Source organism: Onychostruthus taczanowskii, unplaced genomic scaffold, assembly GCF_017590055.1.
Source record: "Onychostruthus taczanowskii isolate IOZ18803 unplaced genomic scaffold, ASM1759005v1 scaffold8, whole genome shotgun sequence".
NCBI lineage: Eukaryota > Metazoa > Chordata > Aves > Passeriformes > Passeridae > Onychostruthus > Onychostruthus taczanowskii.
In genome coordinates, this window is record NW_024505892.1 from 2,446,842 (window position 1) to 2,461,213 (window position 14,372).

A 14,372-nucleotide genomic window follows, 5' to 3' on the forward strand; every position below is an offset into this window, starting at 1 on the left:
CTGGAGCTCTGGAGTAGCTACTGACCCAAACCAGGAATTCACTCTCCAGCTGTGCCTCTGCAATTTCTCTAGAGCCAGAGCACAAAGTTCTCTTCCAGAAGGTGACACCCAGCTCAGTAAAGCAGCCAAACTCCTAACTTGTTTGCCTAAGTGGCTTCAGGGGTCTTGTTCTGAGGACTTGCACTCACATATTCTGCCTCCTGTGGTGCATCAACCACCAGATTAGTGGTAGATCTATTGAGGGTGTTTTCCTTCTTTCCATAATGAAGTTGTGCCACCCTGAAACCCAGTATGCAGGTTTCACAGGCAAGAACAGGATAGAGAAAGCCATTCACCCAAAGGCGGAAAATCCTGGCCTCCATGGATTAACAAACTGTTGGGAAAAAAAATGCATAAAATTTTAATGTCCTTGTGTTTGTCGTAATATCCATGAACAAGCAACTTTGAGCATTTTGCTCCTGCTTGAGGGCCTGCAGAATGAGGTAGCAGCAATACAACCCACACATGGGAAAAAGCAAAAGAAGGTCGGAGCCTTAAAGAGCTGAAGTTAGAATGAGCCACAGGCACATGAGCATCTCTCCTTTGAAGCAGATGGAAATTTGGAAAAGTGTGCAATGGCTTGGTGCTGTCCTTGATGAAATGCTAATGTGGGTATCCTTTGTCTTTCTGTACCAGGAGTGCAATCAAAAGGCCAATATTCAGGGACCATTTTAAGGACATTTTTCTTAAGGTTTCTTTTACATGCTTCAAGCATATAGATTATGGAGTAGAAACACACTGTAAAAACGATGCAAACTTATGGGAATTGCATGTGCCTACCTGGGGAGAAAATGTCGCCCACAGAAGCAGGGGTTTTTTTGAATTCTGGAACAACTTTCAAGAGTTGCAGGGGAATAAAAAACCAAACTGTTGTGTTCTGAAGTTTTAAATGTAGTTAGTTTTATCCAAGCAAAAGATTTTGCATAATCCAGGCAGATAAATTTGATTTTTAAATTAAATATTTATAATAGATATTAAGTGCTCTCTAAAATGAAAAATCATTGTTATTTATTTTGGAAATGCACTGATATTAAAAAAAGAAAAGAAATTCTACCTCTTGTAATAATTGAATTAGTAGCTTTAGTTCTCCAAAAGCCAGCCATAATATATTCATAGATGCATTTTTGCATTTCCAATATTAACACCTGTCTTTTTTTGACCTCCAGTTTTACAAGTAAGCTATAATTTTTGTACTTGCCTAATTGTAGATGAGCAGTCAGTATTCTCATGTGCATATGCTTAGAGTTACGAATTTTACAGAGACAGAAATTCAGAAACAATTTTTGCCACTTTCGGGAGCACCAGGAAAAATCTGAAATCATCCATCATCCTGACTCACATACATACTATTTTCTAGGAACTCCAAGCCCGTACTTCTGTGTTTCTGACAACACTGAATTAAGTCACAGTAGCATCTATCACTTGAGGAATCTTGAGTCACATGAACTTGTTTTCCATCAGACCATTCAATCAAGATTGGCTTATCAGTGGCAGGGGTTTGCAGGAGGTGTAATGCTTTTCATCTCCTCCTTTATCAACTGTCTCTCAATAGCTGTAAGAGTCCATAAACCCCCATCAGTTTAAACTGTATTAGCACTGTACAGTAATGGCAAGAGAGCAGTAAGAAGTGATGTTGTACTACTTTGGGCACTGGTGAGCTATTTTTCTTGGCGTTGGGAGTCATCCAGGTCTATTACTGTAGGCTTTCAGCTCCTCTGAGAAAACTGGGAACTGATGATGATCTTAACTGAACTGAAACTTTATAACTCTTTCTCATATTATCAAAAGATATTCGTCACTGTATTTATAATGTCCTGAGCCTTAGGCGTAAAAACCACTGCAAGTGAGATGAGCTAATGCAATTTGACAGTGAATTTCTTTTCTACAAGAAACAGAGAGCCATCAGTCCTTCCACATCCTCATTACTTTCAACATCTTAAAGCTCAGACTGGTGCATTTGGAAGAGAGTAAAGATGAATATCTATCTCAAAACCACATCTATTTGTGTGCTTTATTCTTGAATGATAAAAATACTGATCAGCAGCCCAATGACTGCCTAGATTTCATTGGCAAAAATGTGGTATTTTCAGTGGTTGTCACAGGGATTTCTAGCTTGAGAAATTACAGCTCACTCTTAATACATAACTGAGTCTCTTACTCTATTTCTAAGACTGGAAATATCACTTTTGTAGTAATTTTTGGATAATGATGGAAGAAGTTAGTATTTCAAAAGTACCATATTCAGCAGTTCGTGTTTGTAACTAGTTTTGTGAGCTCTCGTATGAAAAGTTAATTCTGTAATTTATTATTCCTATCTAGATCAAATATTTACATATTTATATTTTATATATCTTAATTTCTCTAGTCATACTTGGCTAGACAGCGAAATTTATAAAAATTTATGGACTGCAGCTAGCTTCAGTCAATTTATTTGACTAAAATAACCTGAAATACCATTCTTTTATCTCATGGTTATCTATAATTATACTTTTGATTTCATCACAAAGATTGAAATATTTTCAGTCTACCCAGTATAGGCTGAGAAATTGCCAAGAACTGTGTATGGAGAGACCATCATTCTTAAAGAGAAAAAGCCTCTGGGGCTCCAAGTCTGATGATTTTTACCTGAAAAGGAACGGAAATTGCTGATTGGAAGGCAGATGGCTTTTTGAAAACCTAGGCATGTTTTTAGGATAAGCATGTTTTATTTTCTTTCTTAGCTCACTGGTAGGATGAAGATGACTATAAGCAAATTGCATCAACACACACACACACACACCATGTCCCCAATTTGCTTGTAAGGATTTAGCACTGGACTCCATCAAGATGGATTCCAGTAAATTCCAGTTACTAAGGTGTTGTGAAACACAATATCCATGAGCATGTTTGTGTGTATGTGTATGAAGTTGGGGTTATAAGCGTATAGTGAATTAAACCCATCTTCAAGAATTGCTGTAACTGGCAATATACAAGAATTGGGAAATTTATTAAGTAAAAGCTCATCTTAAGAAACTGCTTCAGAGACTCCCAAGGCTTGCTGAATGTGATTCTGCTTTGTTTTCATCCAAAGTCAACAATCTGGGCTGGTCCCTCAAGCTATCATTGAAAAGCAGCAGAGCCTGAGTCTGCCACAGCTGTGAGACAGATGTATCTACACCTTGATTTTAAGTGATGTCCCAAAAAGGCTCTTAAAATCAAGTTCAGTTGTACTTGAATACTACTTAGACCCTTAGTGTCTTCAATAGAAAAACCTCAAAGCAACTAGAAAAGCCAAAAAGCAAGGGTAAAGAAACATGGGCAGCTCTCCCCATGCCCAGGATGTCTTTCCAGCCAAGGCAGTGGCTGCTGGAGCTTCTCCAGCTCTAGGGAAGTGTTGCCTGTGTGTCCAGGTCTGGCTGTCCCTCTGCTGCTCCTCAGGGCTGTCCCTTGGATGCTGCAATGAGGTGCTGGGCCCTGCTGAACACAGAAGCTGTGGAGCTTGATCCAGAGCTGCAGTGCAAGTGACAAGTTGCTAAGGAGGTTGCAGGAGAGGATGATGAGAACAAGGAGGTGCAGAGCTCCTCTCCTACCCCCAGCTTATGGCACAGAGAATTTCTTTTGAGCCTCAGTGGGAACTTGAGGTAGTCTGCAACTCACAGTGTGGAAAACCCACCCTTTGTGCCGAGATCCAGTACAAAGCCTGTACAAATAAATGCAATAAAGATTTCAAAATAATGACTCAATAGGAATTAAGTGATGGATAGGCTTGGTGTTGCATGGGTTTCTCTCCCTGATTTGTCGATTAATATTAGTGTTGTTTGTATTTTAATGCAGTGTGTGGCTTTAGTTGGGATCCAGACTTTGGTATTTCACTGTTCAGCAATGGCTTGATACCTATATTCTGAAAGTATTTTACGTCAGTTTGTTCTTCCTTGCCAGAAATATTAAAAGTGTCTTTTCTTTAGACCAACAAATCCACTGTATTTTCTTGAGATGTCATCTAGAATGATTGCAGGGAATGTAGACTGTGGGAGTAGTTGACCAAGAGAATACCATGGCACAGCAGCCCATGATGTTATTATCAGTGTATGTGTTGGGTGATGTGGTTGCTATTAGTGCTGTGAACATTTAGTTATATAGTGTTGGGACTGCTTCTGTAAATTGCTCTAAAGCAGTGTACAGCAGCTTTGATGCATTGATGCACTTCATAGGAAGTGAAGACACTTCCTGCAATCCTTACTTTATTAAAAGAGACAGAGAGGAGGGAAGGGTTGCATGTGCCAACTTGTAGAATTTCTCCCTTGTGTATCAGGCATGTCAGAATAAGGCGAAAATAAGAAAAGACAAGTTTCCATGCAAAATTAGTGTAGAATCTTGTTTTCTAGATGCAATCAATTTCAGAGCAATGCAGAACTAATAGTAGACTTCATATGCTTCAAAGCTATTAGAAAATCTGCAGCTTTAGCTTTCAGAGAGAGCTCAGTTGATTGTCCAGAACAAATCTTGTTAATTTATTCTTTCACAAGCTGCCTGTGTCACTGTTAAGTGTGAACCACAAAATATGGAAGTAATGTCCGTGTCCTCATTAAGCAGCTATTCAAGTGGGGGGTGGTGTGGGAACTTAGGAACTCAGCTGCAGTGGAAACAGTCTCATTCCAGGCTGGTGATGGTAGTTAGTATTTGTGATCTTGACATGTGCTGTTCCTGTGTTTTCTATGGTAATATGCATCAACATTTCTACCAGATAAGTAGAATCTTAAAATAAGATCCCACATCCATCTGTAAGCATTTAAATAAACTTGACTGGATTTCTACAGGATACAGGGGCATAACTTCAGCTTACTTTGAATCAATGTGAAGTTTTTAAGACCTTGTTTTATTTCTCCTCACGCTTTTATAGAAACACGGTAAAATGCACTCAAGTGAAGAAGCTTGGCAAAATCACAGTGCTGTGACAGACATCATCAACTTCACTATGGCATAGCAGTCGTCAGTCTCTGAATGAAGTGTGTCTGTTTTTTCATTTTTTAAACATGCGCTTGGAACATTTGGAGTGGTAACTTTGTGTTGCAGTCATTACTGCCCTGGAGAAAATAGGATCCTGCCTGCAGGCCCTTTCTAACAGTGCTGTAAAGCAGACTTTACAGATATGCTCCTCTAGTGAAATTTTGGCTCAGGAAACAGACTGCCAATCTCTTGTCTGCTGGAGCCTGCGGCATGCTGAAGGATTAACACGCCTCATGCTAGAGATTAAAAGTAGTGGTCGCCTCTGTTCTTTACCATCTGAGATACTCTAAAACTGGTGCAGTGGAGACTTACCAGTGGAAAGATACCAAATAAAGTGCAAAAGAGAGGAGGGAAAGCAGTTAAATTAAACTGACATGGATAGTGCTTTAAAACAGAATTTAGTGTAAATTAAATAGGCCTGAATGTTTAAATCACTTGGCCACCTTCTGCATGTCACTGATTCTCCAGTAGACAGCAGCTGTGATTGTGTGGCTCCTTCTCAATGTTGCACTGCCTTGATTTTGTTTGTGAAGAGTGTTTCTGTGTTCTGGGGAGGAGATGGGAATGAACTAGTATTCAGAACTAAATATTTTAACTTCATGAAAAATAATTACAGGATAACCTGCAGATAGCTGTTTAGTTCACTTTATTACACCAGTGTGTGTGTGCAAGGAAGCAAGCACTAGCTCCAGAGCTCTTTGATATGAGAATGTCTGCCTTCAGAAGTTTGGCTTTGTCATGGTTGATAAAGGAGATACTCAAGTGACAGAAATTTCCATAAGCCTGGAGGAACAAGTAAAAAGGATGCACAGCAGCTACCAGCCCAGACATTTAAACAGAACTAAGTGGCTCCCAACATCAAGATGAGGCTTTGTCTTCTGCCTCCACTTCTAAAGAGACAATAAAGAAGTATTTTTAAAATTCTGTTAGTATGCTGTGAAAAACCTACTTAGCAACATGACACTTGGAGATTTAGGAGTAATTCTGACCTACTTCTCACTTCAAAATACCAGTCTGATCCTAGGTTAATGGTTGGACTAAATGACCTTTTCCAACCTAAATGATTCAATGATTCTATGCATTTATGAGATCAAACCTTAACTACAAGCTGAAGATCTTTCCCTGTTTAAACTTGGTTTGAGAATGTACTGTTGGTGTTACTGAGGGAAAATGGGATTTTTGAAGAATTGCTGTGTTTTGATTTAAATAGAATACAAGTAGAGAAATAGAATAGCATTCAGCTAAAGAGAAATTGGATCCTGAAAAGTAGAAACCCTCACTTTTATAAAGCTTTTTGTACTGAGACTCTCTTTTTGGTGTACTGTTTGAAGGCCATCAAACTACACAGCCTTTCTTCAAGATATGAATGAATGTTGCTTCCTCAGTAAATGAATGTGCTACTGAAGCCAGCACGATAGACCAAAGGCTTAGGGAAGAAATCATCCTTTGTGCCAGTCTCTGAGTGGTGGAGCATATGAAAAGCAACACAGAAAGTGTTGCAGATAAGAGACATGTTGCATATTTCAACAGTATTATGATTTTTGGGGAAGATACTTATGAGTGCCAGAGATGACAGCACTGAGTTATTGTCTTTTTACTTTGTCTAAAGGAAATAGTAGGTTTTCCACAGCCATTGAAATCTTCTTTTCAGTGTTTGCTTGATGCTTCTTCTTAAAAAGAATGGGAATTTTATTATTCTTATTCAGGTATTAAAGGCTCAGGAATTAAGACTCTTGTATTATTAGATCATCGTTTGCAGGAAAAAAAAAATTAAATACAGTTAATGTTACCAGCATTTTTTATAAAATTCAGGTATCTTACATTGGTTATTAAGTTTATGAAAAACTGTATTTTTCTGTATTGCTGCTGACATTGTCACCAATTTAAACAAGTAATTTAAGATTTGTTTCTACTTTTCTGTTTGGAGAAAGATGAGTTGTTCTCTTCCATTCAGCCAAGGCAAAAATGAGCATTTTATTGATCTTGTGATTTGCTTTCTCTTACTTTTCATTTCATTATTGTTTTCCATGACAATGGTGTGTCAGAGTATACAGTGGTGAGAGAAGGGGAGGACACAAAATCTTCTGTGCCACTGCTTGTCATTCATGTCTGGAATGGGCATATTACTAGGTGTGGCAGGAGAGTTTAATGTGGGCATGAACAGTTAAATTTTGTAAAATAGATCACCTTAAATGCTTCAAGTCTGAGCATTTAATGGGCGCTTGAATTAGTTCTGCTTAAACATCTAACATGCTACTCTTTGCACTGATGAAATAAGAATAAAAGATTTGTATTTCTGTGTCATCCATCAACTGTGAAATGTTTAACTAAATCCTGACTGGAAGAGAAGCACAACAGCTTGATTTCAGAATGAGTTTTCTTACATAATCAGAAATACCAAATGTGTGCCAAAATCAGAGACAAGCAGTATGTGTGTATTCAGTATCATTTATGTAGTCAGTGTTTTGAAAGACAGTGATATTGATGGTATTATTTGGACTCCCACGAAGCAGTTTTCTGCAGTTTTTGCATTCAGTTTTTTTCTAAAAGACAATTTTTACTCAAAAGTGCTTTCAAATTACAGACATTATACACATTCAACCTTTACTTACAGACTTGGAGGTGTTTAGTTTCACAGCCTTGATTTTTTTTTTGTCCATAAATTGAACTCCTTTGTGTTCCTTAGTTCCTTGATGACTGCAATAATACAATAGCAAGTGGATTTCTGGACATATTTTAAAATTGACAGAAGACATAGAAAGATATTCTCAATGACTTTTCAGGAATAAGACCATAAAATTTGAATTACCTTCTTGTTTATAAGTTTATGAATTGTAAAATACGGAAGCTGAAGACAGGCTCTATGTGTGTGTGTGCTGTAGACTCTTTAGGAAAACTGCCACTTGTAGATGTGGTTGAATGACTTGGCAAAGAATTGACTATAAAAAAATACAGTTGTTTTATAAATAGCAAAATAGCAATGAGAGAATCAAAACATACACCAGAGAGGGCTACAGCTATCAAACACAGCTTTGAATTTACCTGGTGTTTTTCAGGTTTTATTGGTTGGATTTTTAATGAAAATGTCAGTACAGACTGGTTAGACCTGGGGACACACCTGAATATAGGGAACTGAGCTAAAAAATATGCCTTTTGAAAGACCTTATCAAACTTCCCACCAGTCTGAAAAAATGTAATGATTAGTGTGATTCCTGTAGCTAATAGCCCTAGGGAGCAGGAAATATTTTATTGTGAGAATCCTTTCCTGTGTTTAGCTTTATGTAAATCTAAGCAGGATCCAAGATGCTTCTCTTCAGAGCAGGTGCAGTCCCCCAATGAATGTAATATAACTTTCACTAACAGGCATAGACACATACAGGGACACACCTGCATTTCATGTAAACTGGCAACCGATTTGCAAACATCTAATTTACTCATGAAATGGAACTATAGAAATGGCAGTAGGCAAGAGGACAACCCTGAATGAAACTTAATTACAGAAGGATGTAGGAAACAATATCCAGCTAAATGAAGAACTGTAAACAAGGGTGCAAGATTAATATGTGGATTTAAATTGCCGTCACTATTCAAATTTCCTATTCGATGTCAACAGCAGAGCAGGTAACAGCAGGAACTGAGGATCAATAGTGTAGGCAGCATCTGCATCATGGTCTTGGATGTCACCTCTATTGAGTGTGTTTGTTTCCCTTGGTTGTGTTTCACAGTAGAGTGAGTAATGTGAGAGCAGAGGTAGCAGTAGTAGTCTTACTTGCTACTTCTCCAGCAATCTCCCATCAAAACACAGGGTTGAGCACAAAAAAGTTTGTTCTTTACTCTGTGTGTCAGGCTGTTTGTCAGCGAGGTATGTTAGCTGAATATGACTACCCAGCCTCCTGTGCTTTCCAGTGTCTCTTTGGTTAAATCATGCCATGACTGACACCACAACACATTAGTGGGAGGATTGTTTATGAGAAAAAAGGAAACTAGTTTGACACTTGAGTTTACCAAGTTGTGGGAGCACAGATGCTCATCACTGCCAAACACACAGAGCCGAGGTCAGGGAAATCTGTCAGGGAAAGCAAAGCAGCCTTGAAGCAATAATTTTTTTAACTGTCTGGCAGGGAACACACATGAAATAGTGTTATAGCTGAGCAGGGTGCTGCCCTCCTTCCTCTACTCCCTTAGGATTGCCTATTTCCCTTTCCTCATTCCAAGCTCAAATGAGACATCGCAGAGCATGCTCCTCTCCTTCATGTCTTCCCCCAGGGAGCTCAGCTTCTCTTTTCTGGGGGCTGGTGACAGCAACAGCAGCAGTGGGCAAGGCTCAGACTAGATGTCCCCTTTGGATGCCCTTTTGCTCTCTCTGGCATTGTTTTTGCTTGCTTTTCTACCAGAGCAGCACTTCTTTACATTTCATTCTTCTGCATGGGAAGCTGTAGCTGTAGAGCAAGCCTGGCCAGCATGAGAGTATTGACACAGGAGGGACCTGGGGAAGCTCTTAAAGGTAATTAAAAAAATACAGATATTCCTGTGTTGTGGGCATAGGATATCCTGTGACAAAATTTGGAAAAGGAGGATTGTTTGGACTCTGCTGGACTGTGTGATTAGATAATAAATTCTACAAGAAGAGTAAAAGAGATGGAGGTATTTGGAGGGAAAATGTCTTTCAGATGTAGCAGTTTCTGCAGTAAAGAGAAGATTATAGGAAGACAGAGAACATGCACAAAAGAACAAACTATTTGAGACCTGTGGGGAAAGAGAATGGGGTTGTAATAGGAGAATGCAGAAGATACTGGAGATGAAAAATAAGAAAAACAGATTAAAACAAAAAGCCTAATCAGAAAGTATGTATCTTAACAAACCAAAAGGAGACAGAAAGGGGAAAATTAGAATCTCCTGTTCCCATCAAGCAGAAGATAAAGTAAGCAGTCGGAAAGATGAAAAAAATATAAATATATTTGCATAGTAGATGGAAAGAATAGTTTATATGATGAAATGTATATTCATCTTGATGATGAAACATGTTCCTTTATCTTCTTTTTCTCTTTGGCTGCTAAGTCCTGAAAGAACTGTGTTTTCCACTGTGTCTGAATGATAACCCTGGGTCTTTCTGTGAAGGAGGATGCTCAAAGGAAGCAGTACTGTGTTTTGGTTGATTTAAACTATCATTTATCCTTTGTGAAATGTGAAATGCAAAATTAAATGGTAGGGACGTGCCATCTGGTGTTGTTTAACATGTGAATAAAAGCTACTATATTGGCACAATGTTTATGCTCATGATAAGAGCAGGAATAATGGAAATGTTATGTTGGCTATACCCAACAGGTTCCCTCATTGACTGAAGCATCATGTTTGTTCCATGTCCCAGAAATGCTGAACATGATTCCTCGAGGAGGATGAGCATTTCCTCCTTAGTGAAGAGGCTGAGTGTTTTATGTCTGTTATTCTCATTCCTTTCAGGGATCTCTTGCTGTCTGTGGCACTTGGCCAGGTACTCTCCCTCCTTATCTGTGGCATTGGTCTCACAAGCAAGTATCTGTCAGAAGACTTCCATGCCAACACACCCGTTTTTCAGAGCTTCCTCAATTATATCCTTCTGTTCTTGGTCTACACGACAACACTAGCCGTCAGACAAGGTGAGTGTCTCTCTGAAACTGTTTATAGAAAGCAGTGAGGATAAAGGCTTTTGCAGAACTACAACTAGCAATATGATTTATAAACATATCCCACTAACATTTGTTCCATATATGCATTACCTAGAAATACGTATTGGATGAACTGAAAAAAACACCAACAAATCTTCATTAGTGAGGAACAAATCATTTGATCTCAAGGACTGGGGTGTTACCTAAAAGTTAAAATAAACATCAGTACTTTTGAATTCTGATTGTTCTTGCCTTGCTGGGAAATACTAGTACGCTTTATGTCTTACGTAGGCTAAGGAGAGCTCAGATGCAAGCAAAGAGGAGCTTGCTAGTTCTAGATGCTGATCATGGCAATTGAGTAGTTTACTTACTAGACAGAAAGAAATAGCAACCAACTTTTAGCTTTTGGGAAGTAGGTGATGAAGGGAGAGATTTCAGGGTGCTCTCTCTCTGGGGGAGGCTTGGGCAGAGCAGCTCCATGGCCCTATCACTGCTTAGCCATGGGGCCTGTTTAACAGGTCTGACCTCCAAAATGAGAAATTCATTACAGTATGCTTTGGTACTGTTTATCTAATGATGCTCTCTTTGACAGTCTATATATATTATGGGGTGTTGTGTCTTTCCTGCACATCCCTTCCCTTCTTTGAGATTTTGTTTCTAGATGAGGTGTGGGAAATGAAAGCATTTAAGTACATTTCTCAGCCACTCGTCTTTTTTGTAATAATTTTATTTATTCACCTTCACAGAACACGTAGATTAGAAGCTAAATAAAAGAGAAAAAATATCATGTGTTCTCCTGACATAAGGAGGGTAGGGCTCTGTGGAGGATAACAACTACAAAATGTATTAGGCTGTGGTACATTTATCAGCATACTGAAAAGCTCATGTTTTCTTACAGGAACAATGATTTTTGGATCATTCTTTGATCTTTTAATGTTTTGGGAACAACCCTGAAGCTTAAGTTCTTCACTCATAGTACAATCTTGTAATACAATGCTAAAAGAGTTCCAAAGTAGCAAGGACTTAATTTCTATGCAAAAAATGAACAGGCAAAAAAATACTTCTGTATTTAAATACTCCAGCACAAAGCACTTAAGCATATTACAACATAAGTTTTATAAACATTGGTCCCCATTGGCATTTTGCAGAGGTGATAAAAGCCAATGTGCAAAGGAAATGTTGACTCTTATATAAGGAGAGATTGCTCAGGCACTGTTTCACTGTCTTGGTATTTCAGTTTGTGTAGGGGGAAATATCACCACATAAATCTGCCAAAGATTTAAAATGTGTTATTAGTAGTAGCTTTCTGGAGAACTGTGTTTAAAAATAATTATTCTGAGTGTAGGACTGCCTAGATGTTCACAAGTTCTGTCCCAGAAATGTCCTTCTCTGGACTGATTTAGATACTGTGGAAGGCAAACCCCTATATGGACTCTTAAATAGATTTTACTTTTTTGAAAATGCTTGTGAGAGGGTATACCCCTATAGATACTGCATTCTGCTGTGCATTACAGAGGCTGATTTGGAATAATGTTTGATGCCTGGTGTATATTGACATCTAAAAAATTCTCTCAAGCACTCTGCTTTACTCATATATAAATATGTATTTAAAAGGTACTTTATAAATAATTTTCTGACTCTGTTTAAAAATATAGTGGTGGACTAAAGGGAGTTTGTCAGAAATACCTGTTGTGCCAATATGATAGATTTGGGAGCTAGTGATAAAGTGTTCGGAATATGTGGAAAATGTTTTCTGGACAAGTGAAGAGAGCTGGGGAAGGTGTTTGAAAAAGCCTGTGGTTGATTACAGACCATACAAACAACTAGAGCACATGTAAAGGGTACCAATGGAATTGTCTGGAAAAAGAGCTGTCAAAAAAACACTAAAAATATGGTTTCATCAAAAAAGAAAAATCCAAAATAAAATTTGCTACAGAAGCTATGAAAGCAGTGATCCAGGCATTCAGCATAACTTTCCTGCTGGACAGTACAGCACTACACAGCCTATTTATTTACTTGGCATTTAATGTTGCCAGCTGACTGAGCCTGACATTGTCTTTTTGCTTGTGAATTTATTCAAATCCATTATCTTTGTTTGTTCCATTAAGGCAGTTTCTCTAGCGGCTCTAATCATGGGGCTTCATTAAAAGATGGAAATCACATAATAATATTAATGATGGTTCTGTTCTGAGTGCTGACATCATCAAAAAACTTTTTTTTCAAGTATGGTTCTTTATGAAAGACTGAAAAATTTTTAAACCATTCTCTTTCTCCTTCAGAAATCAAACTATCATAATTGATTTGCAGTAAAAATAATTACATCCCTTTGTCTTTTTCTTTCATTGCTTTATTAATCCTTGGGATTTTTGCAGAAATGTACTGTTTAAGGAGATGTCACTTGAGGTAGACAAAAAACCCCTGAATTTACTCTAGGACTGAAAGCTACAATTTCCTCAAGACATAAAAAGGTCCTCTTTCTTTAGAGGCTTCTTCCAAATTTTGATTTACTCTGGATGCCCTTTGACTTAGCTGTCCCTCACTGTTCTTATATACTCCCTGAGTGAAAATGAAAAGGTAGAATTTGCACTGGTGTCTGAAAATCATCATTAACAGAGGATTAAAGCTCCTGAGCTTTTCTGACTGAAGCCTTCTGCAGTGAGTGCTCAGCTTCCAGCAGCTAAAGTTAGCCCAGGATCAGCAGCGTCCACTACATTTTTATATTGAGTTGAGATTGTTTTCCAAAATAATTTTACCACAGTGCTCGCTCTAATGGATACATAGATTTGGATTGTCACCTTGCAATGAATCAGCATATCATCAGCTACTGGAGAGGCACAGTCCTGTAGGTTTCAGAATCTCTGAATTTTTAAAGCTTCATTTCCATGTTAAAAAAAACCAAACCAACAACAACAACAAAAACAACAACAACAAACAAACAAAAAAAAACCTACCCAAAACAAAACCCAAAAAACAAAACCAAATCCCCCCAAAAAAAAGTTTCAAGGAGTAAAAGTAGACTAAATAGTTTCAAGCAGTGAAGTCCTTGTAAGTAAGGCTTTTCATCATCATTGCAACTTTGTTCTCATGATCAGAAATAAAAAGTGATAAAAGCATTGAAGGAGATCATTTCTTGTGAGATTTTCATATGGGCCTTAAAACATGGATACCACTCAGGCACAGATCATGAAAAAGTGGAAGAATTTGTCTAAACTTGGATTTTTGTGATGGAAAATAAATCTGCCAAACATTTAACAGGTAACGAGGTCATCCTCAGTTCCTTCTCTTGAGGTAGCTTCTTTTCACGCCTGTTGTTTTCACAGCCAAAACTTGTGTTTGTCCATGGTAACACCTCTGAGAAGGTTTTAACACATATTATCTCACCTCAGTCTCCTCATTAGCAGAGGGCTGTGCTTAACAAAAACATGTAGGGATACTTGCCTGTATCCTCTGAGTCCTATGTCATTATTAGTGGAGGAACAGAAAAACCTTGGCTATCAGTGAGAAAAGCCTCAAATGAGGTGAAATGGAGCTATGAGAGATAGAGCTGGTGGAGATTAGTTTTAACACCTTAAAAAGCAATAAGTGGGAAATTGTCCATAGTGGACCAGAAGGTGTTAATTGCTTACAGCCAACATGGGAGCAAGCATCAGCAGCTTGCCACCAAAAATAAATTACTTCTAAAAGCCACGTCACATATGCTAC

At 38.2% G+C, this 14,372-nt stretch overlaps 1 protein-coding gene across 1 annotated transcript in view; it reads left to right on the forward strand.

The window, feature by feature from the left end:
• SLC35F1 (solute carrier family 35 member F1) overlaps positions 1 to 14,372 on the forward strand; it is a 221,020-nt gene that overhangs the window by 116,389 nt on the left and 90,259 nt on the right. Inside the window, exon 2 of the mRNA XM_041423795.1 lies at positions 10,486 to 10,661. Coding sequence (XP_041279729.1) covers positions 10,486 to 10,661 — 176 coding nt within the window. The remainder of the gene's footprint in view (positions 1 to 10,485; positions 10,662 to 14,372) is intronic.